Below are 25,257 nucleotides of genomic sequence, written 5' to 3' on the forward strand. Positions count from 1 at the left end.
TCTGTTGGCCAAAAGCTGATTATCACCAAAGAGTACTCAATTTTATTTTTGTACCATATGTTTTACCTGTGGGTTCACAGGAGCAGCTGATTACCAATGTTTTTTTTTTCTTTCCCACAAGTTTGTTCACAGATCATGTAAAATGACACAAAAAAAATAATGGATTAGTCAGCTGTTAAACCTTTATCCCTTTGTTAATTGTCCCATTGGTTGGCTAAGAACAATAATAATGTTTAGGAAATTTATTTGTAGAAAAGTATTATATGTTTAATTTAGTGCTGTCAAACAATTAAAATTTTTAATCAGATTAATCACAGGGTTGCTGTGGATTAATTTTGATTAATCACAATTAAATATCATTCATTTTTAATTTATATTAATCGCTTTTCATTTTGCATGAGCAAACAGATTCAAGAAAAAAGGGAATATATATGCACTTAACATGTTTACTGAACATCTTGAACACGAGTCGGATGCAATCCATCTGCCACAGAAGTGCAATACCATGGACCCATATCAAAAAGCAAGATTTTTTGCTTAGCCTGACAACTTGTCAGATTTAAGGTACCTCAGTTTAAATGGTCTTTATCTTCTTTCACTTACAATTAGCCCAAACTACCGTAAATCCGACAAATAATCCGACTAATCATAAAATCCAATTCTAGCCTGGTTAATTGCCATTGTTAGCAATATCAATTGATAACACATTACGTGTGGTGCTTTACGTATAAAACTCCGTAGCAACACGTCCACAGATTAGTTGGACGGTATAGTGTGTGCGACCGATTTAATGAGCCACAAATGAGAAGTAGTGCTTAAACAGTATAAAACTACAACTTTCCCTTCTGTTGATAAAGGGCGCAGCCATCTTTGATTCTGAACTCGGGATCCTCTGTGCTGCTCTGAGATATTTCTCAGATCTCCAAGATACGGGAGCGCGCATGTCGTCACTCAGAAGACAAAACTCAGAATCTGACTCGGAATATGAGTTCCGAGGGCAAATGGAACGCACCAAAACTGCCTGAAATGGGTTGACAGAGACATTTCAGGGATTTTGAGTCATTCCGCACTGCAGATGGGTTAATTGCGTTAAACATTTTAATCAGATTAATCATGATGATGGATTAATCCGAGTTAACACGTTAATTTTGACAGCCCTAGTTTAATTATAAATTATTTTGGTTGGTTTTGGATGTGTTGTGAGTTTACTATACAGTCTCTCCCCGGGTTACGATGGGGTCACGTTCCAACAAAACTATCGTAAGGCAAAGATATCATAAGGCAAAAATGCATTTTAATACAGCACACCTAACCTATCAAACATCACAGCCTAGCCATTAGCCTACCTTAAACATGCTTAGAACACTTACATTAGCATACAGTTGGGCAAAATCATTTACACAAAATCTAATTTATAAAAAATAAATGTTGAATATCATTTCATTTATTGAATAATGTACTGAAAGTGAAAAACATTTACCCATTGTAAAGCTCAAATATCGTAACACAACCATCGCAACATGGAGAGTGTCTGTATATTGAAATTATGTTAGAGAATGGCACTTTCATACAGAAATGTGATAATATACTGTAGCTAGTCTGTGCTTTGTAAAAAAATATTGCCTTTTATGATCTATTATCATCTTTGGTGATTGTCAGTAATTTTTGAAACTGTCTGTTATTCCTCTCTGTTTTTTCTATCAATATTTTGTTGCATGATAAAAGATGTACAATGGAACAAACCACAGGCCTCTCTTATGAAGCACTTGTAATTGTCTTGTGGTTTTGGCAAATTAAAAATGCTTGTTGTGAAATACATCCCCTGAAGACCCAAAGCACATCCAGCAGTGTTCCAGTGATTCACTTAGTGGCCTGTACCACAAAGTCCTTAAGCATTATTTCCATGCTCATGGGAAGACACAGGCTATGCCTGACAGATTCTGCCCACCTGCTACCAAAAGTGTACCATGACACAATACAGTGGTACCTCAGAACTAGAATTTAATCCGTTCAGAACTCTGGATCGAATCCTAAAAAGTTCGAGTTCTGATTGAATTTTCCCTATAAGAAATAATGGAAAACTAATTAATTGGTTCCCGGCCCCAAACAGTTGCACCCAAATATGTTTTTTTTAGCATTTAAACACAAAATGAACTGGATAAAACAAGAAGAGCATATATTGCACTAAACATATCTAAGCACATTTATCAAAACAGTCATTTGTAAAGTAAGAAAATAAATGTATCCAAACAATGTGTAAAGTAAAAAAAAAAACCAACGTGTCCTGCCCCGATCGTCCACTCCTTCCGTGTGCCACGCCCCCTCGTTAACCCTGTGTGGAATCCCCGTGTGATCAGCTGTTTCTGGTTGTTGTCATTAGTCTTCTGTATTTAGTCCGCGTTTCAGTTTGTTTCCCCAGTCTGATTATTGTATTGTCCGTCTGCATTTTGCCTGCCTTACACGTTATTAAACCCAGTATTCCCTGATGTCTGCGCCTATGTCTCCGTTCTGTCCCCGCTCAGCTTGACAATATCATTATAATTAAATGTATTAATGGTTTATTATTAATATTAAAATAATTAATAAGAAATCTTTATTTTTAAATGTATTTTATTATATAATAATAATTACTGTTACTGTCTATCATTGTCTAATGTATTTTTTTACTGTCTAAATTTATGTATTCAGCTAGTGTAAACATGCAGGATGTTATCACTGCGAATGCGAGGCTGAGACTGAAGCGTTACCCTTTGTTTCCACTAAGAGATGTGCTGCGCGTACAAGTTATTTCAGCGTTCACGGTTTGATTTCTGAGATTTAGATCGAGTCCTAGGTAATTTTTTTTCGAACTGGTTGGTTGGACTTTTAAGAAATTTTAGTTCTAATGAGTTTGAGAACTGACGTACCACTGTACCAGGACAAAGGGTTCCGAGCGACCAGGTTTATTGAGGATGAAACAGAGAATGGTCAGAAGTCATATCAGGGTCTTAACAGGAATCCTTCCGTTTATATCGGCAGAAGCCAAGATGTGTCCAGATGCCGTAGTCGAGAGGGGGTCCAAGGATTGAATAGTCAGGGAGTCTGTCCAAGGATGCAGACACACAAAGGAGAGGAATCCACGAGGGAAGTCACGGGGAGGGCGGACAGGAAAGTGGGCAGGCAGGAGGCGCGGGTAACTCGGGGAGGGCTAGACAGACTGAACGTAACTGTGGGGAGAACAGAAAGTTAAAGCGCTTGGTAGTGACATGCCAACAATATCTTGCACCGACCTGTTGCTGGTGCGAGGCTCAAATAGGGAGTCCCATTGTCTGTAGGCAGGATCAGCTGTAGTTGCTGACGTCATGGAATGGGCGTGACTGGGCGGGTGTGACAAAAAGGTGTTTCACATGTTTCCAGCAATCTCGTGGTATAATCTAATGTATAACAGTTTTGAATTCTACAATGTACATCTATACATTAAAAGTTAAGTTGACATATACTATGAGGTTTTAGGATTTTTAATTATATACACAATTTTGTGGGGGTACCTTTTGGGAAAAAATCCCTCTCATGGATAATAAGAAAACTCAATAAAGTAAAATGTCACTAAATGTGAGTGGAGGATGTTGGAGTGTATTGATTACCCACAATGACAGTTAAATGAGGGTGTGGATGCTAGAATGCATTTACTGCATTTCATTCTCACATTTTATGGCATGTTAGATTTTAGCATTTTACAGCATTTATTATAAATGTGGTATAAAAACTATAGTGTTTAAAAAAATATGTATTATGATTTATCTATAACCACAGGGTCATGGTGAAGGTGTAGTGTCTGCCAGGAAGCTCAGGGCATGAGGAAGGCAGGGGACACTGTGGACAGGATGCCAGTTTATCTTAGGGCACACATTCACACACTTAGTCATTTAGAGTCCCTAGTTTGCTTGACCACCAAGTGCAGATTAATTTAATTGGGGACCTTAGGCTGCCACCTGCATGGAGCTGCCGCTTTAACTAACTTGCATTTTTCCCAAAGCAGGGCAAAGCCCTGATGTCTGCTGTTGCCCTAAGCTATAGTCTTGGATAACCCATGCATTAATCCGCCCTTGATAACCACGTATCTTTGCACTGTTGTGGAAGTTGGTCTCCTTTTATAGTGCAGGACTGTTATCTGTTAATGGTCAGGACAATTTATTTCGTCACACATAGTGATTCCACTGTAATTTAGCTTTCATGGGAATAGCTGCAGTTTTATCAAAAATAAACAGACACTATCTTAATCTGTACTCTGTATTGTTTTAGCACTTCACTGTTTTGTTTGTTGATTGCTGTAGATTCTTGTTATTTTCTTAAGTAATGTTCTTAGCATAATATCTATCTATCAGATAGATAGATAGATAGATAGATAGATAGATAGATAATCTGTCTATCTATCTATCTATCTATCTATCTATCTATCTATCTACCCATCTATCTGTCTGATCCTGTTGAGGTAATAAGATTCTGTAATGAGGTTGCTTTGGGATAAATGCACCAACATCAATTTCACTCTTAGGCAGTAGCTGGAATCTTTAAAAAAGGGATGTGCACGTGGTGTTGTGAGTGTAAATGGAGGTTGAACCTCAGTACCCAGACATTAGGTTTATGTGCATGATACATAAATATGTTCCTGTTCTCCTCAAATTCTTTTCTGCACCTGTCTGCTTTTTTCATTTCGGCATCTTCAGGTTTTACTCTAAATATAAAGATACATGTGTTGGAACTTGGACATGACATGCATCTGTACATTATATATCATATGTAGAAAAATGATTTTTGTGTCTTTATTTAGAAGCTGGTTAAAGAAAATACAAACTTTCCTACCTAATCAGTGTTACAGTTTGTTCATTCACTAGTAGGTAAACTGTGGTGACTCTTCCTTGTAACACTAGAGGGAACTCTAGGAATCACACCTGAATTGCTAACTCTCTATAAAACAGGATATAAAGGTCACTGGAATAGACTTTTATGGCCCTTCTCTACTTAGTAAGGTATCTAAACTGAAACCCATCACTGTAAACTGGAAGAAATGATTAGTCTATACTCCCTAAATATGTTTGCTAATATATCCCAAACCAACCCCATGACATGATTTCATAGTCCTTTAATCACGTAGCAATGTGTCATATCTGTTGTCATTCAACATTTTTAAATCAAATTATATTATGAAATTATATATGTGACAATAGATATTTTAATGAGAACAGGGGAATTCCTTGATGCAGCTACTATAATGATGGATTGGTGACCCAAGGAGTAGCTGTAAATTCTGGATCCTCTGACAAAATGTTACCTCGGGAACTTGAGCCCTGCACTAGGGGTGCCACTTTCAATACTGGCCTCCCACGGTAAAATTTGCTGAGTGCCAGTCCCCCATGATTGATTTACAGTTTCTCAGTCGCTTTCATGCAATTTCCTCATCAGAAACACCACTCACCACTCTTAATGCAGTTCTCAAAACAGTTCATGCATTTCTCCCAACACTGAATCACCCGTGCAGAAGCTACTAAAACAATCAAAACCTTGTGCACGTGTGTCAGAGCATATAACATCAGTCAATCACTTCAACACTGTGACAAATGAATAAAACAGTTTCACCAGTGCATTGAGACTTAATCAGCAAATGCTTTAATCTTTTCAGTAAATCTGTACTCAAATCTAATGGAGAGGAAAAAAACACAACACAGAATAAAATGTAACACAAAACATTTGTAAATATACAGATAATTACTATAACTGAGAAAGCATGGCTAAACCTGCACCAAATTACATACACATTACATTACGTTAGAGCAGGGGGAACACAGATGTGCTGTGAAGTCCCTCATGGGGCATAAGAACATAAGAACTATACAAACGAGAGGAGGCTATTCGGCCCATCGAGCTCACTTGGGGAGAACTTATCTAATAGCTCAGAGTTGTTAAAATCTTATCTAGCTCTGATTTAAAGGAACCCAAGGATTCAGCTTGCACTACGTTATCAGGAAGACTATTCCATACTCTGACTACACGCTGTGTAAAGAAGTGCTTCCTTAAATCCAGTTTGAAATGTTCTCCCGCTAATTTCCACCTATGGCCACGAGTTCTTGTATTTGAACTAATGCTGAAGTAACTATTTGGTTGAACAGCATCCTGTTAGAATTTTATAGACCTGGATCATGTCCCCCCTCAGTCTCCTTTGCTTGAGGCTGAACAGATTTAGCTCAAATAACCTTTTCTCGTATGACATTCCTCTAAGACCAGGAATCATTCTTGTGGCCCTACGCTGTACCTTTTCTAAGGCCGCAATGTCCTTTTTAAGATATGGTGACCAAACCTGCACACAATATTCTAGGTGAGGTCTCACCAAGGAATTGTATAATCTTAACATTACCTCCCTTGACTTAAACTCCAGACACCTGGAGATATACCCCAACATCCTATTGGCCTTTTTTATTGCTTCCCCGCACTGGCGAGAATGAGACATGGAAGCATCAACATACACACCAAGGTCTTTCTCATAATCAGCTACCTTTATTTCAGTAGGTCCCATAAAATACCTGTACTTTATATTTCTGCTCCCTACATGGAGTACCTTACATTTGTCTATGTTAAATTTCATCTGCCAGGTGTCAGCCCAGTCACTAATTAAATTATGATCCCGCTGTAGCTGCTGAGCCGCTAGTTCAGTATCTGCTACACCACCCATCTTGGTGTCATCTGCAAATTTCACCAGTTTACTGTATATATTGGTGTCTATATCATTTATGTAAATTAAGAACAAAAGTGGTCCTAAAATTGAACCCTGCGGTACCCCACTATGAACGCAGGCCCACTGTGACATTGAGCCTCTTATAACTACTCGCTGCTTCCTATCCGTTAACCAGTTATCAATCCAGGTCGCTACAGTTCCTAAAATACCTGTCGCTTTGAGTTTAAGTGAGAGCCTCTTGTGGGGAACAACATCAAAAGCCTTTTGGAAATCTAAGTAGATGACATCATAGGCCTTCTTATCATCAACTTCCTGAGTAGCTTCCTCAAAAAACTCCAACAGATTTGTTAAACAGGATCTACCTCTCCTAAATCCATGCTGGCTATCCCTCAAAATGTTATTTGAGTCCAGGTAATCTACCATTTTCTCTTTGATTATAGCCTCCATAACTTTACCAGTTATACAAGTTAGACTGACTGGCCTATAGTTTGACAAATTACTTCTATCCCCTTTTTTGAAAATGGGCGTTATGTTGGCATGCTTCCAATCAGAAGGTACCACACCTTCAGATAAGGATTTTTGAAACAGTAAATTTAAGGGTCGGCAAATAATATCCCTCATCTCTTTTAACACTATAGGTAAGATGCCATCAGGGCCTTGTGATTTATTTATTTTGAGCTTAGCTAGGCTTTGCAAAACATCAGCTTCAGTTATATATATATTAGTTATAGACGATGCTGGATTAGTAATAAGAACTGGTAAGTTACTAGTGTCCTCAACAGTGAATACCCGTGCAAACCTATCATTGAACTCATTTACTATATCATGTAATTTTCAATTATAAGACCCTTACTATCCTGCAGATTAGTAATTTCAGGTTTTAGAGCTCTTTCAGAGTTAAAATACTGGAAGAAACTTTTAACGTCATCCTTAGCCTCCAGTGCGATCTTCCTTTCGACATTCCTTTTAGCTCGTCTAATGTCATTTTTTAACTCAGCCTGTAGATTTAGATACTCTTGCTTTATTCTGTCATCATCAATTATTTTCCATTTCTGGAACAAAGCCCTTTTCCTCCTTACTTTTTACTTTATTTCCCTAGTAAACCACCTAGGTTGCAATTTCCTAGATTTATTCTTGCTGGAAAGAGGTATGAAGTCCTCTTGCACTTGCAGTAATGTACTTTTAAAAAATTCCCATGCCTCTTCAACAGTTTTGTTATTTAACTCCATCCAGTTCACAGTTTCTAGTTTTAATATCATACAATTGAAGTTAGCCTTCCTAACATTATATATTTTTGATTTGGACTTTGCTCTTCGGGCACTAAACTTAACCTCAAATTTAACCATGTTATGATCGCTACTGTCAAGTGGTTCTAAAACATCTAATTTACCAATCCTGTCCAGGTTATTAGAGAAAACAAGATCAAGAATGGCATCTCCCCTGGTAGGGGTGTTAACAAACTGAGTAAAAAAACAATCCTGTACTAATTCCACTATCTCCAGTTCATTTTCAGAAGAGCCAGCAACAATGTCCCACTGCATCCCCAGTAGATTAAAATCACCCATAACTACATCATTTTTATTGCTCATAATCCTAATATCACTGTATAACAATCTGCTTTCCTCGGCAGCTACATTAGGTGCTCTGTAACAAACACCGATAATTAGGCTATTTGAGTTTTTAGCATCTAATTTTACCCATATAGCTTCCGTAGTTTTACTTATATCAGTAAGCTCCCTTGCCTGCAAGTTTTCCTTTATATATACTGCAACACCACCTCCCTTCTTACCTATACGGTCTTTACGGAACAACGTGTAACCATCCATATTATATTCTTGTCCATCCTTTTCTCTCAACCACGTTTCAGTAATTCCTATAATATCATAAGAGTCCAATGAGATAAAAGCCTCTAAATCATGAATTTTATTCCTAATACTCATGGCATTTAAATACAGACAACAAAGGGTAGGCCTATTACGGTGCCCACTTATAATATGATTTTTTGGGGCTTTCCGTTTCCCCCCACTTACATACTTAACTAACCTCCCTGCCCCCCCCAGTCCCTAGTTTAAACATTCCTCAACTACTCTACAAATACGTCTTCCCAGTACACAACCCATCCGGCTTGAACAGGTCCCAACTGTTCCAGAAGGTCCTCCAGTACCCCATAAACCTAAACCCCTCTTTCCTACACCATCCTTTTAGCCACACATTTAATCTCCTTATCTCAGCTAACTTAGCCTGACTTGCACGTGGCACGGGGAGTATTTCAGAGAATACCACCATGGACGTTCTTCTTCTAAGCTTATTGGCGACTTCTATAAATTTATCCTGCAGAACAGCCCTCCTACCCTTGCCTATGTCGTTGGTGCCAACATGCACCACGACAACTGGATCCACCCCAGCTGGGGCCAAAAGCTTGTCCACACGATCTGGAAGGTCTCCTACCTGGGCACCAGGCAGGCAAGACAACGTACGGGACCCTCTATCACGCGTGCACACATAACTGTCTACTCCTCTAATAATTGAATCCCCCACTACCACAATCTCCCTCTTCCTGGGGGGAGGGGGCTCCTCAGTGCCCAAGGGCCCACCTGCCTCCCCAGTCCCTTCCGGCTCTAAAGCTGGAAGCACCTGAAACCTGTTAGACACAGTGACCTCAAGTGATGCTGCCTCTGTAATGTGTGTACGCCTTTTCCTGCGTCTACAACCTACGGTCACCCAGCTCTCTCAACCTCTCTGCTCTTCATTCTCCCTCCTTCCCGCTAGTGGCGTACACACCATCTCCATAAACGGCGTATTAACTAGCTCCTCTAACTCACTGTTGCATTGGATTAGATCCAGTTGCTCCTCAAGGTCGCGAACCTTGACCATGAGTGAGTCCACTAGCTTACATCGCTCGCAGATGAAGTCCGACTGGACACTAACGTCCAGAAGGGCTAACATCTTGCAAACGCAACACTGAGCCGGCCCCATAATTAACTAACTCACAATGACCCCGTACTCCCAGCCCAGTAAATTTATATAGTGTATTTAACTATAAAGATTAATTTGCGTAACGATAAATGCAGTAAAGTGCTGAGTACACTAAAACAACAAGTTATTACTTGTGTTAAAACGGAACTTAATGATAATTATTTAAAATTTTAAACCTGAAATTTATTACTACTTACCAGAAGAACTTCTGCCTGAACCAAGTATGAACTAAAAACAAAGCGAAATCGAAGTTGCTCTTGGGAGGTCGAAAAACCACAAAAACCCCCTCACAGCAGGCTACTGCCGGAGCAGGAAAAAAGTGGAAAATGTCCTCCCGGCCCCGACTGGCAACCGAGCAAAGCTCAGAAGCAACTGTCCTTTTCCGGCGCTGGGTAACGATACCGACGTTAGATATTATTAGATATTATTAGTTATTATCACCCCGCGTGTCACGATCGGGAACAGGCGAACCGGCAAGCAGGGGAGAGGAGACAGGAAGTCGGGTAAAAACGGGGATTTATTCAGGAAACAGGACCAAGGTAGCACGATGGCAAACATCAATGACAAGTCTGAGGAAGACTGACTCTGACGAGGACTAAATACACAAGACAAGCTAAGGGTAACGAGCAACAGGTGAGAACAATCAGGCAGAAACAGGAGGTAATGAGGTGGGCGTGGCACACATTAGGATCGGACGGAGCTGGGCGTGACAGAACCCCCCCCCCCAAAGGCGCACACACCAGGCATGCCCGAGAGGAGGCGACGGACGAGACGAGGGGCAGGAGCTGAAAAACAAAAGCAAGACATCAACGGGGAACCGGGAACAAGACAGAAACACTGAACAGGAACAGGGACCAGAAGAAAGACAAGACCTGACAAAGGACGAGGAACGCAGACAGGCAGACGGAAAAGGGCGACACGGAGGGAACACCCACAGGCGACACGAAGGGGCCAGGAGTGAACGGAGGAGGAACAGAGGGACGAGGAGCAGAAACAGGTGGGGGAAAGGGAAAGGGAGGAGGAACAAGGGGAGCCCAAAGGAAACCAGACGGGCGATGGGCAGCGGCCGGAGGGGCCGCAGGCGAGAGGGAGGAGGGAGCAGGAGGGGACCACACAGGGGCCAAGGGAACGGGTCGAGGTAGTGACGGAGGGGACACGGAGGGAGCAGGAGGGAACACCGGTGCAGGCAGGCAGGAGGGGGAAGCCGCGGCAGGTGAAGGCGTAGCCAGAGCCGGGGAAGGCGCCGTCCGACGCCAAGCCGAAGCAGGGGGGCCCAGAGGCGGCCGACACAGAGCCGGAGGCGGGACCGAGAACCGGGACCGAGGACCGGCCCCGAGGAACCAGGGGGGGACCCGGCGGAGACCGCCGACCACGAGCCGGAGGACCCACAGGCAGCCACCGAGCCACAGCCAGGGGCCGAACGGGCGAGCCAGGGGGCAGGGTGAGCTGGACCCGGGCCAGACGCCTGTGTGCCCGTCCCTTACGGGAAACTGAAAGGCGGGGTCCACGGGGGTGTCGGCCTCGCCGGGGCAAGGGTGAGGGAGTCATCAGGGAGGCCCCCGAGGGCGGATGCTCAGGCAAAGCAGGGGGCGTGGCCGTAGGCGTTGCAGCCGGAGCCGCGGGCTGGACGGGCAGGACAGAAGAGCCGGGCTGGACGGGCAGAGAGGCGGCCTCAGGCAGGGCTGCGGGCATGTGGCCAGCAGGGGGCGACTTGGCGGGCACCTCGGGCGTGCAGCCAGCAGGGGGCGCCTCGTCGGGCGCCGCCAACACGTGGCCAGCAGGGGGCACCTCGGGTGTGCGGCCAGCAGGGGGCGCCTCAGCGGGCACCACCAACACGTGACCATCAGGGTGCACCTCAGCAGATACCTCGGGCGTAGCAGCGACGGCAGCTGCAGCAGATGGTGCCGCGGGCAGGGCGGTGGCAGCAGCAGCAGGCGGTGCCGCGGGCAGTGCGGCGGCAGCTGCAGAAACTGCAGGCAGAGCGGCGGCAGCTGCAGGCGGGTCAGGCTGGACAGGCAGGTCAGGCAGGTCAGGCTGGACAGGCGGGTCAGGTTGGACAGGCGGTGCCGCTGGCAGTGCGGCGGCAGCAGCAGCCAGTGCTGCTGGCAGGTCCGGAGCAGGCAGGTCCGGAGCAGGTAATCCTGGGACTGCCCCTTTAAGGGCTTTAGGGACCCGGGGAATGCTGTCTCTCACGGCACGTATCCCTCCATGCCCCAGACGCTCCGGCCGATATTCATACGCCTCCATAGGAGGTGGCTTTCCATCGGTGCCCGGTAGAGCTGCACAGGCGGGGTCCTCCCAGGCAGGGAAAAGCGAGCACGCTCCCAGGAAGAGCGTCGGGGCGGCTTCCTCCCCTTTCCCCCTTCGCCTCTTTTTGCGCCGACCGGGACCGGTAGGTGGGGGCGGGGTTACCTCCGTGCAGGAGAGTGGCCGGAGCCGCTTCTCTCTTACCCGGTCAACCAGTTGTTGCAGAAGGGAGCGCACTTCCGCCATTATGCGCTCCTCGGTGCGTGGGGTAACCTCCTGGAGGAGATCCCAGCTTTCCTCCGTCAGGGCGAACAAGCCGGGATCCCCGCGGATCTCCGTCAGCTCGCACTAATACGCGACCTCATGCAGCAGGAGGAGCCAGGGATCGTCCTCCCGCTGCGGTGCGTCTTTACGGAGACTTGTCATTCTGTCACGATCGGGAACAGGCGAACCGGCAAGCAGGGGAGAGGAGCCAGGAAGTCGGGTAAAAACAGGGATTTATTCAGGAAACAGGACTGGGGAAGCACAATGGCAAACATCAATGACAAGTCTGAGGAAGACTGACTCTGACGAGGACTAAATACACAACACAAGCTAAGGGTAACGAGCAACAGGTGAGAACAATCAGGCAGAAACAGGAGGTAATGAGGTGGGCGTGGCACACATTAGGATCGGACGGAGCTGGGCGTGACACCGCGGGTGTTTGTTACGGAGTTAAACGCGGACAGAAAACGCCGCTCACGCGACACCTGCAGCTCACTGTCGGTAATAATCGCGCTGTTACTGTAATTAACAGACAGGACAGACAAGCACTCTCTTCCCTGTTAGGCCACATCATTGCATCTACGTCACACCTGATATTTTCTCTTCTGAGACAAAGCGGGAAAAACCTTTTGGCATGCTGCACCCAGGCCTGACAAGCCTCAGGTGTGAAGTCCCCACAGCCAGCATCCATTGCCTCCAATAATGACATTTGATCATGGGGCCTGCAGTCATACACCTTCCACCTCCAAGCAGAGAATAATTCCTCGATGGGGTTGAGGAATGGTGAATAAGGCGGCAGGAACACCATCATCATTCATTGGTGGGTTTCAAACCATTCCCTCACATGGTTTGAATGGTGAAAATGTACATTGTCCCAAATCACAACAAAGCATGGCATGTTGGCCCTCACAACCCCCCTAGCATTTTCTGGAATAAGAGCATTGTAGAGCTCATCCAAAAACTGAAGAAGCCGGTCAGTGTTGCAGGGCCCAATGCTGGCTGCATTGTGAATGACTCCATTTCAGCAACAGCAGCACACACTGTGTTGTTGCCCTCACGCTGGCCTGGGACATCTACTGTGGCCCTCTGACCTATTATGTTCCTGCCACGTTGCCTTACTTTGTTTAGGTTAAATCCTGCTTCGTCTACATACACCAAAATGTGCTGGGTCTCACTGGCCTCCAACTCAAGTATCCTCTGTAAAATAGCAACACAAACATATGTAACATTCATATATACAAATAAAGAGCAAAAGAGAGCAAGAGTGATCATGAAATCTTGTCAAGGACCAATATGCATTTCCTCACCTGTACATACTGGTATCTTTGTTCTTTAACCATTTCACTGTTCCTCTCAAATGGAACCTTGTACAGCTGTTTTGTTGAGACAGCATGCTTTTTCAGCACTCTGTCAATGGTGGAGAGACTCAGAGGTAATGTTCTCAAAAATGCCATTGTCCTCCACAATATTACGTTGTATTTATTTTAGCCTAATTGCATTGTTTTCCCTCACCATATCCACATATCATATCATGTGACAGAAGTGGGCCTCTCCCATCAGAATGAGGCAGTGGTTCTATTCTGACAACACAAACGGGGACATCAATTGTTATCCAGAGGTAGCTGACTCTTTGTACTGCATACTACAGAATTGTATTTGATACACTGCATATGAAACAGAACTAATGAAAATGTTGGACCAGTTACCTGCTCTCAGTCCTGAATGTCTGTATAATAGATGCCACAGTACATCGTGCCACCTGAGGCTGCACCCGCCTGCCAGCTTCAGCAAAGCTCATGCCATGATTGATGACATTATCTACAATTGTTGCCCGTATTTCTGCAGTGACCCTCTGATATCTACCCGGTTGTCTTCCGTGAGCCCTTCTTTGTCCTCTGCGTGCTCCTCTCCCTCTTGCCATTCGAGCCTCATGGCCTCTCACAACTTCCTGCTCCATTTTCAGCACTATGCACTGAGTGGAACCTGAGCATCTATATATCTGCTTGTGTGAATGCAATTTAGAGGCATGACATGCACCTGTGATATAAGATTGTGAACATGTGTTTCTCTTTGTTTCAATTGATTCTTATCTGAGAACATGTAATTCTACTTATTTTCAATTGAAGACCAATTTTATTGTTACCACTAACAGTGTGTGATTGACCTTACTCTTTACTACATAACTGAAACAAGTTTAAAATGATTCGATTGATGGCACTAATGCATTGCGCAACAGTATCAAAACGAGTGAGAGACCTGCAACTCTCAGTGATGAATGCATGAACTGTTTTGATGAATTGTCAAAGTCAGATGAGAAATGCTAATTTATGTGGGAGACTGTGTTACTGTTCTGAGAACTGCATTAAGAGTGGTGAGAATGGTGGTTCTGATAAGAAAATTGCATGAAAGCGACTGAGAAAAACTGTGAAGTACAGGACCCCATGAATCTCCCAAGGCATCCCTCCAATGCCCCTGCATAGGAGAGAACTCTGAAAACTTAACTGTTTAGCTTTCAGTAGACAATAATTCAGGTTCAACAGTGATGTTGAATTCTCAAATCTGATTGGTCAGAAGGGTGCTGAATGACTTTCTCACACATAGTGCCAGGTAGGTAGTAGTAAACCAATGAGCTATTATAAACAATGGACAATTTCTAACTTCTGGCTTATAGTCTTACCAACAGACAATTTTCTAATTAACAATGGTAAGATGTTTTTGTGCTTTTGTATGTTTTGTGCCTGGAGAGCATTTCTTTTTCTAGAACACCAATCAAATGCCAGTACATTGTTCTTAGCCATGAATGCCAAAGTCATGCTATTGTAATTAAATTGAATTTTGTGTATTTATGTGAAATGAGTTGCTGGAGATCCAGTCATACAGTGTTTCTCAACCCAATCCTCTGGGATCCCAAGTCCACATTTTTGTTCCTTCCCAGCTCCCAACCCACCTGTACCAGGTATTCAGTATCCTTGATTGTTTGGTTCAGATGTGCTGGCAGTTGAGGGATAACAAAAATGTGGACTTTCTGGGGGTTCCTGAGGAATGAGTTGAAAAACACTGCACTAAATTGACTAGTAATGACTAGTAAAGACAAGAAACTCTTGTTGGTAGACTTGGTAGCTATTCATAGTGTGTTAATACTATGGTAGGCAGCATGAATTTAGGCTTCAGATAAACTGAATGTCTGATTCAACAATCAATATAAGCATTTAGTTTTAACTTAATTTTGTGTTGTTGCATCACCTTTTCCAGGGTTGACTGGCTACCCTGCAGAAACTGAGAAGAGGAAAGCAGAATTTGGGCAGAACCATATACCACCAAAACAGTCAAAATCCTTTCTTCAATTAGTGTGGGAAGCATTGCAAGATGTGACTCTCATTATTCTGGAAGTGGCAGCCATCATTTCCTTAGGCCTTTCTTTTTATAGACCTCCAGATGCAGAGAAAGACTGTAAGCACATTCATGCTCATCATTGTCTGGTGGAGTCTCTCTCATGAAGCTGTATATGAAATGTCAGTGTTTTAGCCTGATAATTTGTTCTGGAAATCAGGTACTTGCTGATATTTGTATGGTGATTTAAGTCCAAAACTAAACATTTTAAGTGTCTAAATGATATGGAGAGCTACATGGAGAGAAGTCATAGATAATAGGAGAAGGATTTGATGAAAGATTAGAGCAAAGTGAGGAGAGAATTTTCTCTTGTATCTTTCATATCTGCTTTGCAGTGCATGCTTTTTAGACCAGATGCATACTAGTGGACATATGTAGGCATGTGTTTGTGTTGGTAAAAATTGTTTTTGCCTGTTATAGACTGTAGCAAAGGGGCTGGAAGTGTGGATGAAGAGGACAAGGCAGAAGCAGGCTGGATTGAGGGAGTGGCCATCCTGCTATCCGTCATCTGTGTGGTGCTGGTGACAGCCTTTAATGATTGGAGCAAGGAGAAGCAGTTCCGGGGCCTACAAAACCGCATCGTACAGGAGCAAAAGTTTTCTGTCGTACGAAGGGGTCAAGTTATCCAGATACCTGTAGCAGAGTTGGTTGTTGGGGACATCGCACAAATCAAATATGGTAAAATGCTTTCTTTGGAGGCCATGTGGTATTTTTGAGGCAATGCATTATATTGTAGATGATCTTGTTAACAATAACACAAATGTGGGAAATAGTTTGTTTAGTTATAGATATGCTCTATATGAGGTATGAGTTTCGGTAATTTTTTATTCATATGTCACTGCATATAACTGCATTTTGCATTGTTCTGCCTTTTATATAACTGTACTTTTTCATAAAAGGCAAAGAAATACGTATTCTGTGATTTTTTTAGTTAATTTATGACTTTTCCTAATCTGTGTGTCTGTGGCAGGTGACCTCTTACCCACAGATGGCATCCTTGTTCAAGGCAATGATCTAAAACTTGACGAGAGTGCCCTCACAGGGGAGTCTGACCTTGTAAAAAAAACACTGGATAAGGACCCCATGCTGTTGGCAGGTATAAAACCATGTAACTAATGACCAGTAGGTCCTTTATTTATGCTGAAACTGGTCAAGAATTCTTTTGTTGATAATGTGCCCTGTGATGGACTGGCATCCTATTTGAGGTGTCCCCAGGATTATGCCCTGCACTTTCTAGAGTAGACTCTAGGCTCACGGCAATCCTACACTGGACCAGCAGTTCTGGGAAAATGGATGGATGGATGGATGAAATCCATCATGGTTCTTGTAAACCTTATTGTGCTTTTAGCCTGCATTATTCCCCTTCCCCAATTAAGTAACAGACCATTCTGCTGTTTTAGATCCTGTAATCTTTACATTTTTTCTTGTCCTTCAGCTGTTCCAATGTTATGGAGCCCTGTAGGGGATGGGGTTGGAAAATCTATGCTTTTAAAACAGCTTTTCGTTCCCTCACAAAACCCCTGTGTTCCCTTGCAAATGCTTTTGCATTTCCTTGCAAGACATTTGCATTTCCTTGCAAGACATTTGCAATCCCTGTGAACTGTTTTTGTGATCACTTGCAAAACATTTGCATTCCCTGTGAGTTGTTTTTGTGTTCACTTGCAAAATCTTTGTGTTCCCTCTCAACTGTTTCTCCATAAAATATTCATAGCATGACAAACATTTATCATTTAATTCTCATTATTTTCACTCCAGGTACCCATGTCATGGAGGGCTCTGGTAAGATGTTGATCACCGCTGTTGGTATAAACTCCCAGACAGGAATTATCTTCACTTTGCTGGGTACTGGAGAGGATGAGGATAATAACAAAAGAGCAAAGAAGGAGCAAAAGAGGAAGAAAAAAGAGGAGAAAAGGAAAGAAAACGGGAAAAAGGAGAAAGAAAGTACGTGCCAACCGTAGACTCATCCAATCATCTTCTAAACTGCTAATCCTGATCAGGGTTGTCGGTGAACTCCATATTTAAAATGGGTATAGGGGAGCTAATTTATATGCTGGTCATGACCATGACCAAGGCCCTAAATTTCAACTGTACGTATGAATATGACCATCAGTGTGGACCGTAGATGACAGCATTCGTGATATATGGATTTATCTGTGGGAAGTCTGGACTATAGATAAAGTGGGATTTTATCTGATACTTTCACATCTTTATCCCATTTTCCCTCTCAGACAAAGAATTGGATGAATCTGCTGAAAACCACAAAAAAGGTGAGTGACAGGTACCACTACATCGTTTCTAGAAACTGTATTGACAGGTAGAGCAGTGCTCATTCTACCCTCACTCTTTCATGCTCGTTTTATACTTCCTATCTTGTGCCTTTACTACTTTTATACTTACCATCTTGAACATGTGCTGGTTTAAATTTCGGAAACACAAATCCTCATTCTGACCACTTGTCCCTGTCAGACCTGCTGAGTGGCAAGGAACTCTTAAATCCTACTCTGGTAATTAGTGACCATGGGATTAAAGGTCTTTAAGAGGCCTGAAGCAGAACCATGACTTTTTTCCTGTCTGATTTTAAAAAAATTCAGGTCTGCATCCGTGGGCATAATTTTTAAGATAATGTCTTCAATGAGATAAAAAAAATCCTGGGAAACAGACATTTTAACAGTGTTCCTGGAAAACAAGAGTAAAAACTACAGTATTTGTTATTACTTTTCATCTGCATTTTGAGTCATGGATGCTAGTTACATTCTACTTTTGTTTCAATGAATGCAAAACTTGAAAAACAGTCTGAAATTGTATGTACGTGTGGGCAGTCTGGGCCTATTTCTCAGTGAGGATTGTGGCCATGTTGGATTGATGCTTTTTTTCTCCCACCACAGATAAAGCTCTAGATGGTGTAATGATAGAGATGCAGACCCTCAATGCCCAAGAAGTAGGTGATGGTGAGGTCAAAAAGAAAGTTAGTATGTCAAAAAAAGAGAAGTCTGTTCTTCAGGGGAAGCTCACTAAATTGGCAGTTGAAATCGGCAAAGCAGGTGAGACTAACAGAGAGATACACTAAAGGGGCTATATGTTTTGATACTTGCATGGATGTGGCTAATTTTGTGTGTGTGTGTTTCCAGGCTTGGTCATGTCTGCCATGACAGTCATTATCCTGGTGGTCCTCTTTGTGGTTGAGACTTTTTGGGTCCAAGACCGATCCTGGGTCAAGGATTGCACTCCCATTTACATCCAGTTCTTCGTCAAGTTCTTCATCATTGGCGTCACTGTGTTGGTTGTAGCTGTGCCTGAAGGCCTTCCATTGGCTGTCACCATCTCTCTGGCCTACTCTGTCAAAGTAGGGGCCATCTCTCACTGCTTCTGTCTGTTTCTCTGCTCCTTGTTCAGTTGCTACTGTATGCTTTAGAACAAACACTCATATTTGTTCTAAAGACTCTGGAAAGCTGTATATTTATTTCACACATTTCCTCACATTACATACCTAGTATATGTTATTTGTGTGTTATATACCGTACAGTGCAATAGTCTTAGGCAGTGAAAAGAAATGTTTACAGCAATTTTTCTGGGTAGTAAGTGCACTTTTGCTCAAAGCACTAATTTAGTTTTAGAACTTGTAAAAATTAAGAGTAACACTACAAAAACTAGTAAGAATCTCTTCTGTTTTCAAAACAGTTACTGATATCTAGTTGGATGGCTAGATGTAGACTGCTTCAGCTCCCAAATCTCTCTTCAGGGGCAACTCAACCATTCCACACATTTATTAAATTTCACCACTACCCCATTTATTAGATAGATAGATAGATAGATAGATAGATAGATAGATAGATAGATAGACAGACACAGATGGATGGATAGATAGATAGAGACGATATTGTGTTTTATTACACAAGCATTGCAGATGTAGAGCGTGCATCTATGGATGCAGTGCAATGGTCAGTACTTTGAAGAAGCTGTATAGGTCAAAGTGACTATGTGTATGGATAATAATAACTACTACCATACATTATATATATAGTGGTACCTCAGCTCACAAACTTAATTACTGTAATTCGAGGACTTTGCGACCTAAATCAATTTTTAAAATTATGTAAATACAAATAATTCGTTCAAACACTGAATGTTTTTCTGTGATCAAGAATATAGACTTAAATTAAAATAACCTTAATTATACACAAATGCTAAATTAAATAAAACAGTACAACTGAGCATACTTGTCACGCTGGCCAGCGGGCGAGCAGGGAAGCAGGCAAGCGGAGCCGTAACGACGGACAGACGGGGTTTATTTAGGTGACAGGACTAGCAGACAAGGAACAGCACTTGACAATACAATGACGGATCTGGGGAAGACAGACTGAGACTCGGACTAAATACAAAACACTATCCAGAAATAACAGGACACAGGTGATCACAATCGGGGATGAACACGAGGTAACGAAGTGGGCGTGGCACACATCAGGATCGGACGGAGCGGGGCGTGACAATACTCTTGTTGGTGGGCTGGTAGCTCGAAAGACACCAAAACACAGAAAAGAACCACCAAATATCTCCCCCAAAAAACAATTAACAAGTAACAATCAAAAACAATACTGTAATTTCGAAAATGTAATTTTTTTATTATACTGTACATTTTTTTCATATGCCTAAAATTTTGGGGTTGTTTGTGTGTTTGCAGCCTGAAACACTGTTTGTGAACCGGTACAAACATCTGGTTTGTAACCCGATTTGTTTGTGAACAGGATGGTTCGTGGGTCGAGGTACCACTGTATATGATAAATAATAATATAAAAAGTATAATATATAAACCAGATACTTTACCATAAAACTCTGCTATCCGCTGAAACACTTTGACAGGCAAAATAGCAGTTTTACACAAACATGAAGATCATTTAAACATCATTTTCTTTACCTAAGAATTTTGCACAGTACTGTATGTTATGACATCCTTTATTGCATACAACCTTACTTACTTAAAACATATAATACATAGCAAATAAAAATTTAAGGCTTTTACCTTGTGCCAGGGATTTTGAGGTTTCCAGTAACCTTTAAAGTCAAGCTGTATAAGTGCTTAAGTGTATCTTAAATGTCGACCTGCAATATCAACCAAGATGGACACTTCAGACCAGTGCTGATGGCATGATTTTTGATGCACCTCGACTGATACCCACGTTAATTAATATATCATGCATCTCTACCATGCACTTCTTAGGTACTATATTTTGGGTGTTGTGTTTCTTTCAGTATTTGGCATTTTCAGTTGGCTTTTTCAGATACAGTATCACTAATTCTTCTCCTAAGATATGAATTGCCCAGTGTGTTTATGAGTCTGGTTCCTTAACAGCTACAACATCTGCATTCACCTCACTATGACATATGTACAAGGTTATTAATGGCCCAGACTAAATAAATAAATAAATGACCGGCTGTGGGGTTGTAATGTTTTTTTTGTCTTTTTTTAGAAAATGATGAAGGATAACAACCTGGTGAGACACCTTGATGCCTGTGAAACCATGGGCAATGCAACAGCTATTTGCTCTGACAAAACGGGAACTTTGACCTTGAACAGGATGACTGTTGTTCAGGTTTACATTGCAGACACATACTATAGGCGTGTCCCTAACCCTAAACACATCCCAAGGAACATCATGGACCTTCTCATTCAGGGCATTGCGGTCAACTGTGCATATACTACCAAAATTCTGGTGAGTTTTTTTTTAGATCCTATGTTTGTGTTTCAGTATGTGCGATTATTGAGCTGTATATACTGTACTCTTAGTGATTTTGGATTTTATGCCTGACGAGGCTAAATGTTGAGAGGTCAACTGCGTAGACAGGAAGAGAGCTGACTAGGCTAAGGTGAGTCTTTGTGACTACAGTGTCCAGACAAAGAGGGAGGACTGCCACAGCAAGTGGGGAACAAGACTGAGTGTGCCTTGCTGGGCTTTGCCCTAGCTCTGCAGAAGGACTATGAAGCAATCCGTTACGAGATCCCTGAGGAGAAGTTCTATAAAGTATATACCTTCAACTCCATTAGAAAATCAATGAGCACTGTTTTGAAGAACGCCGATGGAAGTTTCCGCATGTTCAGCAAAGGAGCCTCTGAGATCCTCCTCAAGAAGTATGTGGAATTTCTACATTTGTTGTGCAAAGTACTTATTATATAGCACAAAATTTACTGAAGGTGATATTTTCCTGAGTTCTGAACCTTTTCCTTGTTGAGGAAAGCAGGTCCAAGTTATACTTTTATATATATATATATATTTTCTTGTACAGAACTTTTAATGAATGGTGGTTTTGTTACAGATGCAATAAAATCTTGTTGTCAAATGGCGAGTGCAGAGAGTTCCCACAGAGGGCTCGCAATGACCTTGTGAAGATGGTAATTGAGCCTATGGCATCAGAGGGCTTGAGAACCATCTGCCTGGCCTACAGGGACTTTCCCCTGACTGATGGAGAGCCTGAGTGGGACAATGAGGCGGATATCCTCAGATGCCTCACTTGCTTGTGTGTGGTAGGCATTGAGGACCCAGTCAGGCCAGAGGTTGGTACCACCATCTTTCTTTTCTGTTGTTATATACTGAAAAATTGCTACATATTTATTCAGAATATATGCTTGATAAGTGTTCTCTTGTTAATGACTGTAATAGAGTGTACTGTATTTATCTGCTTTTATTTTTTAAATTACAGCACATATCTCCACAACAAATTTAGAGGTAAATGAAAGGCTAAATGGCTTTTCCACTGCATCAGGTACCATACTTTCAGTACAGTACTTTCAGTACTTTCCTCTTTCCAGTGACTACTGGTCAAGTTCCAGTAGCAAAAGTTCCAGGACCCAAAGTACCAAAGCTGGGATACTTTTTTGGTACTTCAGTACCTTAGGATACGTAGAACTTGCAAATGTGTTCATTGTAGATTGGTTATGCAAATAGCCTGCCTCTGAAACACAATGCAAATGCCATCTTGTAAAAGTTACGAACTCAGAAAACAACGATACACAAAGTAAAAAAAAAAGTTAGAATAATGTATGCATGGACAAATCAAGAGACCCAAGCTCAGGCCTGGAGTGGCCAATTGTACAAACATTCTTTTGAGGTCTTATCAACTCCTTGCCCAGTTGTAGCAACTGCAAAAAAAAAAAACAATTCTGGTTACTTGTACTATTGTTCAATATCTTGGACGTCTCCCCTTATGATGTATTTTTCATATTGGGACAAAGGAAAGCTTCAGAGATAACTGTCTTCAAAAACTTGGCAAGGAATTGATAAGACCTCAAATCCAAAGTGCTATTTCGTGAAAATGGTATGGTAAAAGTTGACCAGTTATCTTTTGGAAATAGCTAAGAACCCTCCCTTTCAGAAAGTATAAGACTTATTTCTATCTTATGGGAAAATTCTGAGAAAGACTTGTCAAACTTGGCTAATATACATGCAAACACGTATATTAGCATAGATTTCAAAGTGCATTTTTAAAAAGATGGTACAGTAAATGTTGATCAGTTTTTGAAAAAAAATTAAAAATATCCTTGCACCTTACCTTTCAGAAGGTTTACACTAGTGCTGGGCGGTATACCGACTGATACTTCTATTATTGAATTTTTCATATACTGCAATTGTCACACTACACGGCGCACGGAGCGTTGACAGAAGCGCAGGAAGCCAGTAGTCGGGGCGAACACGGAGTTTAATAGGAACAGCAAAGATAGGGACAGGCAAAACAAGGGATAACATTACATGCAACAATGCAATGACCGGACTGGGCAAACAAACGGAAACGCGGACTAAATACAATGAACTAATGACAACAATCAGGAGCAGCTGGTAAACACGGGGAATTCACACAGGGTAAACGAGGGGGCGTGGCACACAGGAGGAGCGGATGATCGGGTCATGACAGAACCCCCCCCCCCCCCAAAGGCGTGCACTCCGGGCACGCCCCAGGGGAGGCGACGGACGAGACGAGACTGGGGACACGGGACCTGGAGAGACAAAAAAGAACAACAACCTCAACGGGGCACAGGGAACAGTATGGACACACAGAACTGGCACAAGGTGGACAACTCAAACAATAAGCCACAAACCACGGGGAACGCAGACAAACACAAAGACACCAACAACGGAAACATGGGACCCAGGGACACTAAAGGGGACAATGGAGGGACCACACAAGGGGGCACACAGGGACGAACAGGGGGCGTGGGCACAAATGGACGGGAAGGACACATAGAGGACACCGAGGGACGAGGGGGACCCACAGGGGGCACAAAGGGACCAGAAGGGAGTAAAGGCACGGAGGGACACGGAAGAGACACAGGAGGCACAAAGGGACCAACCAAAGACGAAGGCACTGAGGGACGAAGGGGAAACATGGAGGGCCCGAAGGGACCAGAGGGGAGCAATGGCACGGAGGGACGAGGAGCAAACATGGAGGGCACAAAGGAAGGGAACGACGGTGACACAGGACGGGGAGTGAACACAGGGGCCAAGGGATCCAAGGGCAGGGGGCAACAGGGAGCAGAGGGGACCTTCAGTGGGTGTGACGTAGGGCAGGTTGGGGCAACAAGCCTCTGTGGGGCCAGAACAGGGACTGAGGGTGGCAAGGATGCGGGCAAAGGGGTTGGTGGAGATGGCAAGGAGGGAGCCAAGGGGAAAGCCGCGGGCGAGGGGCCCGCTGGCTGTCGAGGGGACCCCGGCGGTCGGGCTGTGGCCGGCTGACCAGGTGCCCTGGGTGAGGCTGGGGCCAACTGCCGAGATGGAACCTGGGGGTGTGAAGGGGCACCAGGGAGTCTACCCCTCCCTTTCCGGGAGACCGAGAAACGGGAACCCGGCCGTGAACCACCTCGATGAGGTACAGGTGGTTGGAGTGACCCCCTGGGGGGGTCCACAGGCACAGTCAGGGTGATCCTCGAGGGGTCCCACTCCAGCTCCTCCTCCAACTCCATTGTGGAGGAAGGTGCGGGGGTTACGTTGTCAGGGACCACCTCGGGGACTGAGACTGAGGCCGAGGAAGCAGGGACTGGGGAGGCTGAGGCCAAGGGAACCGGGACCGGGGAGACTGAGGCCGAGGGAGCTGGGACCGGGGGGAATGAGGCCACATGGGGCGGCGAGTTGGCCGCCTGGGAGTCTGGACCCTCGTGGGTCGACACGTCGGCCTCCGGGGCCGGGGAGTCTGGACCCTCGTGGGTCGGCGCGTCGGCCTCCGGGGCCAGGGAGTCTGAAGCCGACGGGCGTGGTGCGGGCGGAGCCAGGGCCGGGACGTTGGACACAGGCGGAGCCAGGACCAGCTCCTCAGAAGGGGGCGCCAGAGCAGGAGCCACGGGACCTGGAGCCGCAGGGGACACTGCAGGGGCCATGGGGGACACTACAGAGGCCGCTGGAGCCGCGGGGGACACTGGAGGGGCCACTGGAGACACTGCAGGGGCTGCTGGGGACACTGCAGGGGCCGCTGGGAGCTGAGCGGGGAGCTCAGGGGGCTTGCGAGAGGTTCCGTGACTTTCTGATTGGGAAACACTTCCAGCTGGAAACAGATCACAAGCCTCTCTTGAGTCTCCTGGGGTCTCAAGCGCTGGATGCTCTACCTCCTCGGATCCAACGCTTCAGAATGTGTCTGATGCGCTATTCATACTCTATATCTCATGTGGCAGGGAAGTGTCTGTGGACAGC

General features: G+C 43.8%; 1 protein-coding gene across 4 annotated transcripts in view; it reads left to right on the forward strand.

Moving 5' to 3' along the window:
- LOC111838113 (plasma membrane calcium-transporting ATPase 1-like) overlaps positions 1-25,257 on the forward strand; it is a 79,808-nt gene that overhangs the window by 993 nt on the left and 53,558 nt on the right. For all 4 annotated transcript variants that reach the window (XM_072710307.1, XM_072710308.1, XM_023800732.2 and 1 more), the window contains exons 2-11: positions 15,449-15,646; positions 16,007-16,264; positions 16,557-16,682; positions 17,342-17,530; positions 17,818-17,856; positions 18,475-18,630; positions 18,718-18,932; positions 21,055-21,297; positions 21,472-21,713; positions 21,899-22,136. In XM_072710307.1, coding sequence (XP_072566408.1) covers positions 15,449-15,646; positions 16,007-16,264; positions 16,557-16,682; positions 17,342-17,530; positions 17,818-17,856; positions 18,475-18,630; positions 18,718-18,932; positions 21,055-21,297; positions 21,472-21,713; positions 21,899-22,136 — 1,904 coding nt within the window. The remainder of the gene's footprint in view (positions 1-15,448; positions 15,647-16,006; positions 16,265-16,556; positions 16,683-17,341; positions 17,531-17,817; positions 17,857-18,474; positions 18,631-18,717; positions 18,933-21,054; positions 21,298-21,471; positions 21,714-21,898; positions 22,137-25,257) is intronic.

This window comes from Paramormyrops kingsleyae, chromosome 3 (assembly GCF_048594095.1).
Source record: "Paramormyrops kingsleyae isolate MSU_618 chromosome 3, PKINGS_0.4, whole genome shotgun sequence".
NCBI lineage: Eukaryota > Metazoa > Chordata > Actinopteri > Osteoglossiformes > Mormyridae > Paramormyrops > Paramormyrops kingsleyae.